This window comes from Triturus cristatus, chromosome 11, assembly GCF_964204655.1.
Source record: "Triturus cristatus chromosome 11, aTriCri1.1, whole genome shotgun sequence".
Lineage (NCBI taxonomy): Eukaryota > Metazoa > Chordata > Amphibia > Caudata > Salamandridae > Triturus > Triturus cristatus.
Genome location: NC_140594.1, coordinates 183,101,135 through 183,117,967, shown reverse-complemented (window position 1 = coordinate 183,117,967; position 16,833 = coordinate 183,101,135). Strand labels below are relative to the sequence as shown.

The following is a 16,833-nucleotide window of genomic DNA, read 5'->3' as shown; positions in this document are numbered from 1 at the left end:
AACAATCTTATCTATACATGTTACGTCATATACATCCTATATTTGATAAAAAAAGGAAAAAATTCTTGTTCTCACAATCAACCATTAAATCATATGTATGTTATTGCATTTATCTGTTAAAAAGCTCATCACATTGAACAGTACTCTTTAAAACAAAATTTAATTCATTAAAATCATACATCAGTGGTATAAAAACAATACAACATTACATTATAGCACAATTTTAACAGAGAAAAAACCTATATCTAAAGACATTACAATTTGTCATCAATTTGACAGATCACACGGAAAGATATATACACTAAACCTGGATGAGTTCTATTATTTAATCTACAGGACAAAGTGTTTCCACAGATTCTGCCACACAAAAACAAAGGGCGTCGACGCGTTTCGATGGTATTGAATTATTGTTCCATCTTTATCAAGACTAGTAATTCGGGTCTCTGTTAGGCACTTGATAGATTATTACAGCTAACCTGTATTGTAAACAGATATAGAAACATCTCCATTATACACACATAAAAAGACCAAAGATAATCATACCACCAATTAACATTGTATTTTTTCTATCTAATCTAATACATATATATATATCATCCTATAGCTTTTTCTATTATTTTTTTGCACATATCATATTACTCCCTATATTGGTGGATCCTACCCGGCTTTATAAGCTCTTATTCTTATTGTTCTTCCTTATCCTTACTTTGCACTGGGCCATGGGGCATAGATATATAGTTTCTATAGTGATCCTCCTTATAATGATAATGGGCAGTCTTATCTCTCTATCATTATGTACATGGGGATACATTGTGCCTCTTATTTTTGATTTGCTCATCTTTTCTCTATATGATTATATGCATAGGATAGCATAATAACACCTGCCTTAGATTTATCGATGTGCCACAAACTATCTCTATGTTCTAATTTGTGCGTCTTTTCTAAATATTATTGTGTCCATAGGAAGAATTTTTTCTTGTTTCTGCCGTTAGGTTATTAATATTCCACGATCTGTCTTTCAGTGTGATTTTAGTCCCATTTTTTTTAAGATGTTAAATTATATCTCACCTGTATTTGCCGTCGTGGCTTTTATTTTTCTATTATAATCAACCTTGGTATATACTTGTTTCCTACCATAAATGACCTGAGGAGACAACAATAAAGATGATACCATTAGGAAGGCCTGTCTCTTAAGGCTTTAAGATATTCATAATAGCTGGAAGTCGTTTGTACCTTTCAATGATAATTCTGGATCGTTAGTGATTATAGAAGGAATTTCCCAGTCCTGCGTCTATTTCAATGTCTTGTATTAAACAAAATAGTTATACGCTCAGGTAAGCCTGCAATAATTACAGAAACACATCGGTAGTTTTTACACACGCCTTTATAAACTAGCGTAATTCCTATATTAAATAGACTAACGGCATCCTATCGTACCCTTGTGTTAAGGGTAGGATGAAAGAAAGAGTGTTTTCTCTTTTCTTATAGGGACTCAGCACCTTCTTTCAGGGAGTCAACCGATACTTATCCCCTCATTCTCTTGGGTTCATAAACTGTTAAAAAGGAAAGTATAAAAATATATATATCAATAAACTCCTTGCTTTTAAAAAGAAGTATTTACAAATTCCTACGCTACCATCGAGTTCCTCTGACTCCTTCTTTGCTCACCTTCAAGAATGGGAAAAACGTCCGGAATGCTGTATTCGTCTTCTCGCGTCCGTACGATGTCAGTGGATCATGGGAAAGAAGCCTGTTTTAAATACCCTGATAGGCGCTATGATTGGTCTAGAGATAATTGCTCATTAACTATTTGGCTTGTGTATTGTCCGCTATTCCTATCGGTGCTGTCTCTCCTTCTGTTGACCCGGAAGTGGTAAAAAAAACCCACTGCCAAGTGATATTTACCAAAGCGCTGACTATACCTCGTTTTACCAAGTCTAAGCGCATTCCATTCGTATTGGTCTAGGAATAATTATTGATTTATATTTCGGTTTCCATGTGATCCGCGTTTCCTAGCAATGCTGGCTCTCCTATTGAGGTCCCGGAAGTGGTAAGAACCCACAACCTGAGGGTTTTAGACTGCGCACTGGTGCTACCAACTTTTTACCCTTTCTAAAAGCATTCCGTTAGTATTACCCATTATCGCTGGCTCTATTCTTAAACACCCGGGAATAGCATGCACTTTTAAAATTTAGACTATGCGATGACTCTGCCATATTTCACCTTTGCTAAACGCAACTCGCATACATCGAAATACTACAATGGTATGCACGCCCATATAACCATCTGTGCACAGATTTACTTTTAAAATTGCAGACATATATCAATTGCTTAACGGATTTATTTCAGTAAGATGGTCCCTAGGGACTATTATTATTGCCACTCCACTCCTAATGGCTCTAAGATATGCAAAGGCTGACACCTCACTCATTGGCCACTGGCAATATATACAAGTAAATATTGACTGATTATAAAACTCGATATTTCTATATCTAAAATATACTACGGGCTAATAGGCTATTCAACCCTCTAGAGTTTGTTAAATACCCTCATAGTGGGCTGCGTTCTTTCCATCAGCCAGGACAGGAGGCCGAGGTAGGCCCGAAGGCCTTCTTCGACGACCGGAATCGAAGACTTCGATCGTTGAGTTGCGTTGAGTGTGGAGAACGCGATCGAGACAATACCGAACGGGGAAGGATTGCGCGCCGAATGGGAAAACTGGAACGGTTCCGAACTGGAGTACGAAGAACACATCCGAGCCCGATGGCGGAAAAAAACAATCTGAGGATGGAGACGAAGCCCATGCGCAATATGATCCAAAGGAGGAGTCGCATACCTTGTGACTTCCAAAGACTTTCCAAGAAAAAAACAACTGCAAACATCCTGGCCCAACACCAGATGGCGATCTATGCACAGTGTGTAATCTGCAGCTCATATGCCTCAAACACACATATATATATTTCATTACATAGAATAACCTGAAAACACACTGCTGCCAATCAGATTCCACGACATGATGACTTAAAGGATGACAGTGACAGATAGAACACTTTAAAGACCACTTAATTGAGATTTTATATCACTTCCCAGATTTAATCTCTAGCGTGTTGTGGTTAAATAGCTTTGTTTATAACTTCTACTGTATGGCACAACTGATGCAAATGTGTTGGCTGTAATATGCTACTGGTTATCACTGCTGAGGTTGGAAGGGAAAACCATCTCTTATAAGTCATGGTCTCTTTTGACACTCAACAATGATAATAAGGTGAACCTAAATGTAAACTGTATTAAAAAGCACACCTCACCATTTAAAAGGTATGTCCTCATCCCTCACCACAGAGAATAAAAATCTCATATGAAAGCATTTTACCCCAGTTATCAATCTCAATAGTTTCCACCAACGTTATGTAACGCTTTTCCACAAACCTTATGAAACGTTCCAATGTGACCCAGCACTGGAAGTAGGTTAAACCGGAACTGCCCAAAGAGGCATTTGAGACCTGGCTTAGCCTCTCATGCACAATAAAACATTGAGACCAATTAGAATACTGATCACCAAGTAATTATGACAAGATCTTTTAGCCTGCGAATAGAGCAAATTCTGCAGAAGTTTCCTGTTAGATCTCACCTAAGGAGTGACAGTACCAATACTTACAGTGATATTTGGGATAGCCTACTGAATGGATAAATTACTTACCTTCGGTAACGCCTTATCTGGTAGAGACATGATCTAGCCACAGATAACTTACCTTTGAACTTCCAGGCATCAGGCTCGATCCAGGTTGATCTTTCCCTGCGCGCTGGTAGATTGCGCTGATCGACTCCGTGTGACATAGTCGGCGTCATGTTCATGGTCGTTGTGACCTCCGCGGCATCAATATAACCGCCACTTCGGTGCCCTGACGTCAGTACTTTTCACGATTTACCACACCAGAAGTGCGAAGCCATGAAGTAACTGACCATGGTGTGTTAAAAAATGAATAGCTAGGGCCCTCGAGAGGCACATCCGCGACAATTAAAACCAATTCCGCAGTGTGGGGGGGGGATGTGTGAGTCGGTAAGGAATCTGCAGCTAGATCACGTCTCTACTAGATACGGCGCTACCGAAGGTAAGTAACTTGTCCATCTGATAGAGACATCTAGCCGCAGATTCTTTACCTTTGAACAGATACCCAAGCAAAAGCCTCCCGGAGGAGGGACTGTGGAACGGTTTTGACCAGAAAATCCTGTAAATCAGAGCAACCAAACTGGCCTTCTCTGCAAATCTGAGATTCCAGGCAGTAGTGTCTGTGACGGGAACGCCACGCTGGAGAGCGGTGGTGGCCGCCTTTGCCCTGGTGGAATGGGCCTAAAGCTCTTTAGGGGGATCCTTCTTCGCTAAGACGCAACACATTTTTATACAGCGAATGACCCATCGGGATATAGTCTTCTTCTGGACAGCACGGCCCTTCTTTGCACCCACATATCCTATAAAGAGTTCGTCATCCACCCGGAACTCTTAGGTTCGATCAAGGTAGAACGACAACACTCTTTTTGGGTCCAGACAATGGAGACGCTCTTCTGCCATGGAAGGTTGCAAGGGGGCATAGAAGGTGGGCAGGGAAATCGACTGTCCCAGATGGAAGGGTCTTACCACCTTAGGCGAAAAGGATGCCTTAGTCCGGCGTACTACTTTGTCCGGAAAGACCATCTGGTAAGGAGGCTGTGAAGATAGTGCCTGCAGTTCACTACCCTCCTGGCAAAGATTATGCCACCAAAAAAAGCTGTCTTGATGGTAAGCAACCGGAGAGGACTGTTAAGCAGCGGCTCAAATGGTGCACACATCAGAAAAGTGAGAACCAAATTAAGGTCCCAATGTGGCATGATCAAAGGTGAAGGAGGAAACAAATGGGTTAACCCCTTCAAAAATCTCTGCATCAGAGAGGATTTGAACAGAGAGGGCTCATCAGGTAGCCGGAGAGAAGATGAAAGGCCGAATGGTAGCCCTTCAATGTGCCCAGAGCAGAGGCCTGCTGGGCCAAAGAAAGCATAAACAAGAGAACTTCAAATAAGGGAGCAGATAGGGGGTCAATAGACCGATCTGTACAATATTTACAAAATTTGTTCCATCGGCAGGTGTATACCGATTTTGAGGAGGGACGCCTGGCTGCCAAGATAACCTCACGGATTTCAGGCTGGAGGTCAAAGACTGTCAACTGTTGCCGCTCAATCTCCATACAAGGAGGCGGACATGGGACAGGTTCGGATGGAGCTCCCCCTCCGCTGCTGTGACAGGAGACCCTACTGAAGAGGCAGCCTGACCGAAGGATCGATGCTCATGTCTAAAAGCCTGGGATACCAAACTCTCTGTCCCCAGTCTGGAGCTACAAGAATAACTCGTGCCCGGTCGTTCCTGATCTTCTTGAGCACTCTGGACAGGAGTGGTATGAGCGGAAAGGCGTTTAGAAGGTCTGAGCTCCACTCGCGTCGCTGAGCGAGAGCCACCTAGGAAACTCCAACGCACAGAACAGCTCACATTGCGCTTTCCCTTCAGAGGCGAACAGATCTAACCAAAGGCTCTCCTCACTGCTAAAAGAGACCTTGTGCCACCTGCAGACGCCATTCGTGATCCACAAGGCATCCTTTGGCTGAGCTCGTCCACCCTGGTGTTCAGACACCCAACCAGCTGTTGAACCACCAGGGAAATGCCCTGTTCCAGAAAAGTCCAGAGACGCAGGGCCTCTTGACAAAGGGTCCCGACCCCACTCTGCCCTGTTTGTTGCAGTAAGACATGGCGGTAGTGTTGTCTGTTAACACCTGTACGATCCTTCCCTTTATTGATGGCAAAAAGGCTTTCAGTGCTAGCCGATCGCCCAAAGCTCCAACAGATATGGAGCTTGGCTTCCGCCGGAGACCAGAGTCCTCTGATCTCCACCTCCCCAGATGGCCATCCCATCCCAAAAGGACACATCTATCACTATTGTGAGATATGGGAGGGGAAGGGAGAGGGGGTCTGTCCTTGAACCAATCGCGGTCCGTTAGCCACCACTGCATGTCTTTCGCAGTGCCCTCTGAAATCTGATCAAGGTCGGTGAGATTTCCTCGATGCTGTGCCCATTGAAACTTCAGGTCCCTCTGCAGAGCACGCAAGTGCCACTGTGCATGGGTTACTAGCAGGATGCAGGAGGCCATGAGGCCCAACAGCCTCAGAGTATTGCTCATGGGAATCCAAGAGAAAGGCTGAAAAATCTGTATCATGGCCTGAATATCTCAGACTCGCAATTTGGGAGGATAGGCCCGAAACCGCACCATGTCCAGAATCGCCCGAATGAAAAGAAGCATCCGAGAGGGAGTCAGGTGTGACCTCCGCATGTTGATAGTGAACACCAGCAAATGCAGGAGATTCACTGTAGCCCGGAGGTGGGAGACAACTGCTTGTGGCGAACCCACGTTCAACAACCAGTCGTCGAGATAGGGGAAGACTGGAACCCCTGATCTCCGCAGATGAGCTGCGTCCACTGCCATCACCTTTGGGAACACCCAAGGGGCGCTGGTGAGGCCAAAGGGAGCACTGCAAATTGAAAGTTCTCGTGGTCCACTGTGAACAGCAGGTAGCGATGATGGGCAGGCAGGATGGGAATATGAAAATAGGCATCGTGCAAGTCCAGCGCTACTATCCAGTCTCCTGGGTCCAAGGCAGAAAGGACCTAAGCAAGGATGAGCATCTTCAATTTCTCCTTTGTGAGGAAGTAGTTGAGGGTTCTGAGGTCTAGGTCTAGGATATAAGGTCTAGGTCTAGGATATAACAAAGGCCTCCTTCCTTCTTTGGGACCAGAAAGTAGCGGGTATAGCAACCACTGCCTACTTTGTGCTCGGGAATGCCCTCTATAGCTCCCTTGGCCAAGAGTCGTGACTTTCTCGCAGAGCAAAGCAAGGTGATTCTCCGTCAGCCGATTGTACACTAGAGGCATAGAGGGAGGGGCAGTCTCGAAGGGGAGGGAGTACCTCCTTTGGACTATTTGCTACACTCACCTGTCCGATGTAATGTTTTGCCAGTGGTGGAGATGATGGTATATTCTGCCACAGATTGTCCGAGAGTGACCCTGGGGGATCGGACTAGATAGGTTTTGCGGTGGAGGGGATGATGGCTTGGCTTGACTTAAGATTTCCCGACCCACGAGGATCCGCGCTAACAGCCCCGCAGAGGTTCCTGAACTTACGGGGCCCTCTGGTCGGAATAGGGTTTGCGTGACTGGTAGCCCCTTCCATAACCACAAAAGGAGCAAACGGTGGATGAAGCCCAGGGAGCGGTGGTGAAGCCCAAAGACTTGGCCGCGGCCCGCGAGTTTTTAAAGCGCTCTAGGGCAGCATCCGCCTTGTCTTCGAAGAGACGGAAGCCATCAAAGGGCATGTCATTGAGGTTAGCATGTCCCCTGAAAAAACAGACGTTCTTCACCAGGCGCGGCGACGAATGGCCACCGTCGAAGAAATCGATTTACCTAGCGAGTCCGTAGTGTCTAAGCCACATCTGATGGCGAACTTAGTTGCGTCCCTCCCGCTTGGGAGAATAGAGCCCGGTCCTCCTAGACTCTGGGCACCACCTGGGCTACCATATTCCATATGGAATGGAAATAACGGCCCAACAGGCACGTGGTGTTCACCGACCGCAATGTCAGACTGGTGGAAGAAAAAAGGTTCTTGCCGAAGTTCTCCAGTCTCAAGGATTACCCGTCTGGGGGTGCGGAAGGGAATGTGCCACATGAGGTGGAAGCTCAGACTACCAAGCTTCGAGGGGTGGGGTGGGTGGTCTGGAAAAGTGGGCCACCCTGTGCAGGGCAATTGCGGCAGGCGATGGTCCTGTTCACGGGAGTCCCTGTGCTGGATTTGGACCAAGTCCTCAGAAGGATGTCTGTTAAGGCCTCATTGAAGGGCAGCAGGGGTCCCGAACTCGAGAGCCCATTCTGCAGGACCTCTGCCAAAACATTAACATTGACCGCCACTGTAGGAAGATGCTGGTCAAGGAACTCCGCAGCCCTTCGCACCACCATGGCAAAAGATGCTCCCTCCTCCGTAGCCACTTTAGGAGGGGAAAGCATACCAGAGTCTGGGGAGATGTACAGGCCACTGGCTTCACACAGTTCTTCGTACCAGTCCAGATCCTGTTGGTGCGGGAATTCTAAGGAATCCTGCACCCCCTCCCAATCCTCTTCCTCCATCCCTAACCCTTCAGAATAGGGCATGGTGAACGACATGGAGCCGTACGGCTCAGCCGGCGCTTGTCTCTGCATTAAAGGATGCCCGAACAGCTCCATGTCATCACGAGTGAGGATCAGGGAGGTGCAGCCGGCTTGCACCGGTGACGCAGAGGACCTCAGTGTCGGACGTGATGCCGGGGAAGGTCGATGTGGCGGTGTGACCGGCGTCAGTCTGGACCCAGGAACAGGTCCACTCGGAGGCTGTGGCGCTGGGGCCAGAGCCGCCGGGTTGAGAACCACGGGGACCCCTCCGTCCTCTGAGCATGCGGGGCCCCAAGGCATGCCGGCAGGGTCAGGCCACCCAAACATGGCGCATGGTGTCATAAAATTCCTTCAGCTGTGTGGAGGTCACTTCTGGCCACGAAAAGGGAGGGAAACGCAGAGCCGACCCAGGCATCCACTCCGTGGAGCAGGGCCTTGAACGCCGTGGTTCCACCGCGGCGTCGCGACACCGGCAGGTGAAGTTGGACACTTCGACTTCTTGTGGTGCCTCTTACATGATTTCTACGAAGAGGATTTTGATTTACCGGAACGGTACTCAGACCTTCCTCTCGACAGACCTGAACCGGGATTGAGACCGACGAGGCGACCTCTGCAGTGCAGGACGCCGGGCCACGAGAAGCTTTAGGGACTGTTCCCTCAAAGCCTTCGGCGCTATAGCCTGGCAGTCGGAGCACAACTTTGAGTTGTGGTCACGCTCCAGGCACCAAAGACAAACTAAATGGGGGTCTGTGACAGACATGGCGCGGTGACCCGAAACCGCGCGGTTTGAACCCCGAAGTCTTCTTGCATGACAGGACTTCCTAACACTGACAAAGTCGACAAAAAGTCGATAAAAGTCTGTCAAAAAATTACAAGGGGTAACTCTTGAACAGATCGGCACTGATGGTGTGGAAAGAAAAAATCTGACGTCAGGACACAGGAGTGGCGGTTATATTGACGACACAGACGTCACTAACACGCCATCACGTGGAATCGACCGATGCCATCTACCGGCGCGCAGGGGTACTACTAAGAAAAATCTTCTGGAGCCAGCCTGACGCCTGGAAGTTCAAAGGTAAGGAATCTGCAGCTAGATGTCTCTATCAGATACCATCGTATGGCTCTCTTGTCAATCACATTTCCTTATTTCTTGATCTAAAACTTTCGTTTCACTTCTTGTGGTTGCCCATCACTTGGAGCCCAGCTTCTTTACCATCATTTTGACTGGATGACTTGCATTCTTCAACCTTATACATTCAGGAAAGTACTTTCTTGTTTTTCTTTCAGCACTCCATGGGAGTGCATGTGTTTTCCTGCCAGCTCCCTCAGGTGCTGCTTCCCCACTCAAATTGCCACTTCCTGGGTGCTCAGTGTTGACTCCTTCAACCCCCGACATCTGTGGCTTCCCCCCGCTATCTCTGCCCCACTAGTTTTTTGGGGTATTTTCCTTTTATTGATACCATAACCCCCCATCATAACATCTCATCCCATTTACTGCTCCAAGATGGCATCCACTATTTTGGAAACGTGAATTAAAACTAAATGCTCACTACAGCATGACACTGTGTGCATAGGTGAGGACGCACACTCTCTTATACATGACCATGCTTTCTTTGGGGAGGGCGGGAGGGATGCTGTTCTACATCATCAAACAAGCATTTTTTCCCTTTTTGCCAATGTTGAACAGCATTGCTAAAAAAGCACTGATAAAATGTAGGGCAACACCTGTGTAAGGAGAGACTTAATGGCTAGGCCAATTCTTATTTAAAATGTGGTTAACTTTAAGCTTAGTTAGATTTATATAATTCACCTGAATGTTTTTCAATTTTCTAAGACACAATGGGTCTTCCTGCATGCTACTTTTAATCGTATTGGGTACACCCAACTAATCAGACTTGCAAATGACTGCCTCATATTTAACATACGGTGTAACTTTTATGTTGTATGGTGCTACCAGAGGCTGAAGGAAGACCATTTCAAAAGTGTTTTTTTTATGTACTGTATCCTATTATTGTTTTAGATGTATTGGGTTAGTATTTAAGGTTTCTTGACATCTGATACTCCCATACTAGGTAGCAGGGCCAGGAAAAATGTATACCATTTATCACCCCAAACTTAGCAACAGGGTCACCCCTACCTATAGAGTGACAATGTTTGGCGTGAGGCAGTATTCTATTAGTTATCTCATTGCTTTCTCGTCCAACCTCAAAACCTTGAAATCTAAACAAGAACTTTCTCAAAATGCTTTGGGCAATTATTTGCTCTTATCACTTATAAGAAGAGTGCAAGGCTATCCTGCCTAGCAGATTATATTGTGGTCGAAGGAAAAGGCACCCTTTCCTCCAAAGGTCCTCTTGTGGACACCAATCGTTTCAAACTGCTGGTGGCAACTCCCTCCTCTAAAGCTGTGTAGGCTATAATCATTGCCTCTGAGTTGCATGAGAATATGGTTCAAACTCATCACTTCTACATAGAACCATCTGAAAGAGTTGCAATAGCAAAGTACCAGGGTTCTAATCAGATTTCACCAAAAACACTACTGCATGATCATGGGCAAATTATTTCCATTCCTAATTCATCAACGACATCTGTCAGAACTTGGAGCACTTAGAAATAGGCTAAAGGCTGGTACAAGGAACCTAAATAAATAATTTGGTCTTCATATCGATTATTTTCTTTTAGGGATGTGTGGGTCACACAAGCTATGAACCAACTCCAAGCTTACATACTTTAAAAAAATATAAAACTCTACTGCAAACCAAGTTAGATTATATAAGACATTTAAAAACATTTTAGTTTTCTTTTAGACGTCAAACAATCACAGCTCAAGCATTAACAATAGGTATTATATACATACCCCACATGCTGCTACATTACCTGAGGTGCTACATAGTATGGCGTGAACTGTGGAGTCATCAGGTCACCTTGGTCGATTTTGGCAAAGCCAAAATCACACAATTTCACTGGAGCTTCCTGGAAAGCAAAATGTTTAAAGTGATTTATTTAAAATTACGTTTTTTGTTGCTATGTGCAGTAGCAGCTCTAAGGGTCCAAACATGTAAAGTCTTATTCTAGGGTACAATTTCTGTTGTTTTGCCACAGGACAGATTTACTGAGGATGTTTTCTAAAAAGAAAGTCTTAATCAGAATCATAGTCCCTCCCAGTGGCATTTAAGTTATTCTTTTCAATGCAAACTATGCTCAAGTATTTCAAGTAATATTGTCATTTCTGTCTCTACTCATGGTCAGTCCAGAAAGCACCCAGATATTCCACAATATTCTAATGCCAAGCTCATGTTATATGGCCTTCTAAAACAGATACAACAGGTCGTCTTGAACTTGGTTTTACCGCACTCAGCATGTGCTCCAAACTATTTCTTGCAGAAATGATTGAAGTATTCACTTCGATCTTTTTCGGGGATATCTTTAAACCTCCAATGGGCCAAATGTCAGTCCCCGAAATGAACCATAAGGAAACATAAAAGTGAAACAGGCCCAATCTTACCAAAGAATTGTCCTTAAAGAGAAGATTCTCAGGCTTCAAGTCCCTGTGGGCGATGTTTAAACAATGGCAGTGCTTCAAAGCTGAAGCAATCTGAAAAAGAAAGCATAGGTCATCTTGTGTAGAACAATTTATAGGCTACTGAGAGCAAAGAGGCACAGAGGATGGGTATGATCGATAGTATTGTTAACATTTTTCAAAAACAAATGTTTCAGCCTAAAACATACAGGCAAATGACCACAACAAGAAATCTGTAAACGTTTTTCAGGTGGTTTCCCTTTTATATGCAAGTAATTTTTAAAAAAACGTAAAAATATATATCACTCAAAGGCATAATAATTAGTAACCTATTTGTAATGTAGGTTCTAAGACATTAGCAGCTTGTTGGGAGTCCATAGCGTAATGTGAAGTCTACCAAGTAAACAACAGCATAACAATTAACTTAAAACTAAAAATCACCCTAATACCACTAATCAATGTTTCTGCAATATAAAGTACAAAAAAACCAAGAGAAAACGCTGAACAGAAAAAACAGAAATTTTCCTGCCAAAGACCATACATTAAGGGAGAGAAGTGGGATTTTCCTAGAAGTGCCAACATCAGAGCAAGGCCTTTCAGGGAGAGAGCGAGTGAGAACTCAAATCGAGTCATTGGCATCACATCTGATTAACTGTGTTAAAAATTCATGTCACTCCCTTGTCCTAACCTGGGATTTGCACTTATTCTCTTCTAACAATTCTCTGTAGCCCAATAGTCCTTTTACGTTTCTCACTGTTAAAAGTATCTCATCTAGACAGTATTTTATGAGGAAAAGGGCTGGAAGAATCAGGGCAGTGTTTCGTTAAGTTTTATCCAGCAAGGTTGTGCATGGGCAATGTTTTATTCCCAAAGTTCTTTCCACTTTTCATCTGATGCAGGGCACTGCCCTCCGGTCTACTCCATTAGCTAAGGCTCTTAGGCATTCTGCAAAATTTCTGCAAAGCGTCACTAATTTTCCAATCAAAGTTGATAGCGGGTGGGAGAGAGTCAATATGGTCCATTGAGTAGACTTCTTTTCACAGAGCTCTTCACAGAGGGTGGGAGGGAAATTAGCAACAGGGTAGGGAAATCAGCAACAGACAGAGGGTGGGTTAAATCTGCAACAGACAGAGGGTGGGTGGCTGGGTGGGAGGGAAATCAGCAGCACAGGCAGAGGGGGCGGGTGCGAAATCAGCAGCACAGGCAGAGGGGGGCGGGTGGGAAATTAGCAGCACAGGCAGAGGGCGGGTGGCTGGGAAATCAGCAGCACAGGCAGTAAAATCAGCAGCACAGAGAGGGTGGGTGGGCTTAATCAGCAAGACCGAGGGCGGGTGGGTAATCAGCAAGACAGAGGGCGGGTGGGTAATCAGCAAGACAGAGGGCGGTGGGTAATCAGCAGGACAGAGGGCGGGTGGGTAATCAGCAGGACAGAGGGCGGGTGGGTAATCAGCAGGACAGAGGGCGGGTGGGTAATCAGCAGGACAGAGGGCGGGTGGGTAATCAGCAGGACAGAGGGCGGGTGGGTAATCAGCAGGACAGAGGGCGGGTGGGTAATCAGCAGGACAGAGGGCGGGTGGGTAATCAGCAGGACAGAGGGCGGGTGGGTAATCAGCAGGACAGAGGGCGGGTGGGTAATCAGCAGGACAGAGGGCGGGTGGGTAATCAGCAGGACAGAGGGCGGGTGGGTAATCAGCAGGACAGAGGGCGGGTGGGTAATCAGCAGGACAGAGGGCGGGTGGGTAATCAGCAGGACAGAGGGCAGGTGGGTAATCAGCAGGACAGAGGGCAGGTGGGTGGGGCAGAATAATCAGCAGGACAGAGGGCGGGTGGGAGGGATGGAAAGCAGCAGCACAGACAAAGCATGTGGGAGGGAAAGCAGCAGCAGAGACAGAGGGCAGGAGGGAAAGCAGCAGCAGAGACAGAGGGCATGCGGGTGGGTGTGAAAGCAGCAGCACAGACGGATTGGGAAAATCAGCAGCACAGACAGTGGGGGGTGGGAGGGAAATCAGCAACCAGGGGGGTGGGAGGGAAATCAGCAACATGGGGGGGGTGGGTGGGAAATCAGCAGCACAGACAGAGGGCGGGTGGGTGGGAAATCAGCAGCCCAGACAGAGGGCGGGTGGGTGGGAAATCAGCAGCCCAGACAGAGGGCGGGTGGGTGGGAAATCAGCAGCCCAGACAGAGGGCGGGTGGGTGGGAAATCAGCAGCCCAGACAGAGGGCGGGTGGGTGGGAAATCAGCAGCCCAGACAGAGGGCGGGTGGGTGGGAAATCAGCAGCCCAGACAGAGGGCGGGTGGGTGGGAAATCAGCAGCCCAGACAGAGGGCGGGTGGGTGGGAAATCAGCAGCCCAGACAGAGGGCGGGTGGGTGGGAAATCAGCAGCCCAGACAGAGGGCGGGTGGGTGGGAAATCAGCAGCCCAGACAGAGGGCGGGTGGGTGGGAAATCAGCAGCCCAGACAGAGGGCGGGTGGGTGGGAAATCAGCAGCCCAGAGAGGGCGGGTGGGTGGGAAATCAGCAGCACAGAGAGGGCGGGTGGGTGGGAAATCAGCAGCACCGGGCGGGTGGGTGGGAAATCAGCAGCACCGAGAGGGCGGGTGGGAAATCAGCAGCACCGAGAGGGCGGGTGGGAAATCAGCAGCACCGAGAGGGCGGGTGGGAAATCAGCAGCACCGAGAGGGCGGGTGGGTGGGAAATCAGCAGCACCGAGAGGGCGGGTGGGTGGGAAATCAGCAGCACCGAGAGGGCGGGTGGGTGGGAAATCAGCAGCACCGAGAGGGCGGGTGGGTGGGAAATCAGCAGCACCGAGAGGGCGGGTGGGTGGGAAATCAGCAGCACAGAGGGCGGGCGGGTGGGAAATCAGCAGCACAGAGGGCGGGCGGGTGGGAAATCAGCAGCACAGAGGGCGGGCGGGTGGGAAATCAGCAGCACAGAGGGCGGGCGGGTGGGAAATCAGCAGCACAGAGGGCGGGCGGGTGGGAAATCAGCAGCACAGAGGGCGGGCGGGTGGGAAATCAGCAGCACAGAGGGCGGGCGGGTGGGAAATCAGCAGCACAGAGGGCGGGCGGGTGGGAAATCAGCAGCACAGAGGGCGGGCGGGTGGGAAATCAGCAGCACAGAGGGCGGGCGGGTGGGAAATCAGCAGCACAGATAAATCAGCAGCACAGAGGGCGGGTGGGTGGGAAATCAGCAGCACAGAGGGCGGGTGGGTGGGAAATCAGCAGCACAGATAAATCAGCAGCACAGACAGAGGGCGGGTGGGTAGGAAGTCTATGGTTATCAGCAGCACAGAGGGCAGGTGTGTGGGAAATCTGTGATAATCAGCAGCACAGAGGGCGGGTGTGTGGGAAATCAGCAGCACAGAGGGCGGGTGGGTGGTAAATCAGCAGCACAGAGGGCGGGTGGGTGGTAAATCAGCAGCACAGAGGGCGGGTGGGTGGTAAATCAGCAGCACAGAGGGCGGGTGTGTGGGAAATCTGTGTTAATCAGCAGCAGAGGGCGGGTGTGTGGGAAATCTGTGTTAATCAGCAGCACAGAGGGCGGGTGGGTAGGAAATCTGTGGTGATCAGCAGCACAGAGGGCGGGTGTGTGGGAAATCAGCAGCACAGAGGGCGGGTGTGTGGGAAATCAGCAGCACAGAGGGCGGGTGGGTGGGAAATCAGCAGCACAGAGGGTGGGTGGGAAATCAGCAGCACAGAGGGCGGGTGGGTAGGAAATCTGTGGTTATCAGCAGCACAGAGGGCAGGTGTGTGGGAAATCTGTGGTAATCAGCAGCACAGAGGGCAGGTGTGTGGGAAATCTGTGGTAATCAGCAGCACAGAGGGCGGGTGTGTGGGAAATCTGTGGTAATCAGCAGCACAGAGGGGGGTGGGTGGGAAATCAGCAGCACCGAGGGCGGGTGGGTGGGAAATCAGCATGCCAGAGGCTGAGAGGGAAAGCAGCAGCACAGAGGGTGGGTGGGAGGGAAAGCAGCAGCACAGAGGGTGGGTGGGAGGGAAAGCAGCAGCACAGAGGGTGGGTGGGAGGGAAAGCAGCAGCACAGAGGGTGGGTGGGAGGGAAAGCAGCAGCACAGAGGGTGGGTGGGAGGGAAAGCAGCAGCACAGAGGGTGGGTGGGAGGGAAAGCAGCAGCACAGGCAGAGGGCGGGTGGGTGGGAAAGCAGCAGCACAGAGGGCGGGTGGGAGGGAGGGAAAGCAGCAGCACAGACAGAGGGCGGGTGGGAGGGAAAGCAGCAGCACAGACAGAGGGCGGGTGGGAGGGAAAGCAGCAGCACAGACAGAGGGCGGGTGGGAGGGAAAGCAGCAGCACAGACAGAGGGCGGGTGGGAGGGAAAGCAGCAGCACAGACAGAGGGCGGGTGGGAGGGAAAGCAGCAGCACAGACAGAGGGCGGGTGGGAGGGAAAGCAGCAGCACAGACAGAGAGCGGGTGGGAGGGAAAGCAGCAGCACAGACAGAGGGCGGGTGGGAGGGAAAGCAGCAGCACAGACAGAGGGTGGGTGGGAGGGGAAAGCAGCAGCACAATAAGGTTTTTTATATATAGGAGCACAACTTGAGACCCAGGACATATTTTATTGTAGGGAACGGAGATGGGCCTTTTATTGAGCACCAAGAATGGTAGCATCTGAATTCTTCGGGAAACCCAATTACAGGATGCATATGGAGGCACAATGTAAAGGGGGAGCGAGGGGAGATAACATTTCAAGATGAATTGCATGGACAGAGAATAGAGAGAAAAGCTATAAGTCTCTTAGCTATATGTGACAAGCATGACAACACATAGATAGATCAGAAACAGATAGATGACTGGTCTGTGAATTATCAAGAGGTATTTAAAGGTATTAGATACACCGATTTTACACATTTAGAAATCCCTGCTAGCTGATTTTGAACAGCTCCATTACAGAAGGAGACATAAGATTGGCATCCGCACAACTGAATCCAGAAAAGACTATGGATGGAAGCAGGCTACCAGTGCAACTTTATAAACTTGACAGAAATCAACTACTGTCCTTGCTAATGGAAATGCTTAATAAAGCTTATGATAATAGACAATTACCATACACCATGAGGGAAATCCTCAATGTGGTACTTCCCAAA

General features: G+C 48.3%; 1 protein-coding gene across 6 annotated transcripts in view; it reads right to left on the bottom strand.

Annotated features, from left to right (window-relative positions):
- MAPKAPK5 (MAPK activated protein kinase 5) overlaps positions 1–16,833 on the bottom strand; it is a 480,082-nt gene that overhangs the window by 208,654 nt on the left and 254,595 nt on the right. For all 6 annotated transcript variants that reach the window (XM_085636242.1, XM_085636241.1, XM_085636245.1 and 3 more), the window contains 2 exons: positions 11,722–11,811; positions 11,094–11,189 (listed from right to left, as the gene is read on the bottom strand). In XM_085636242.1, the coding sequence (XP_085492368.1) occupies positions 11,094–11,189; positions 11,722–11,811 (186 nt within the window). The remainder of the gene's footprint in view (positions 1–11,093; positions 11,190–11,721; positions 11,812–16,833) is intronic.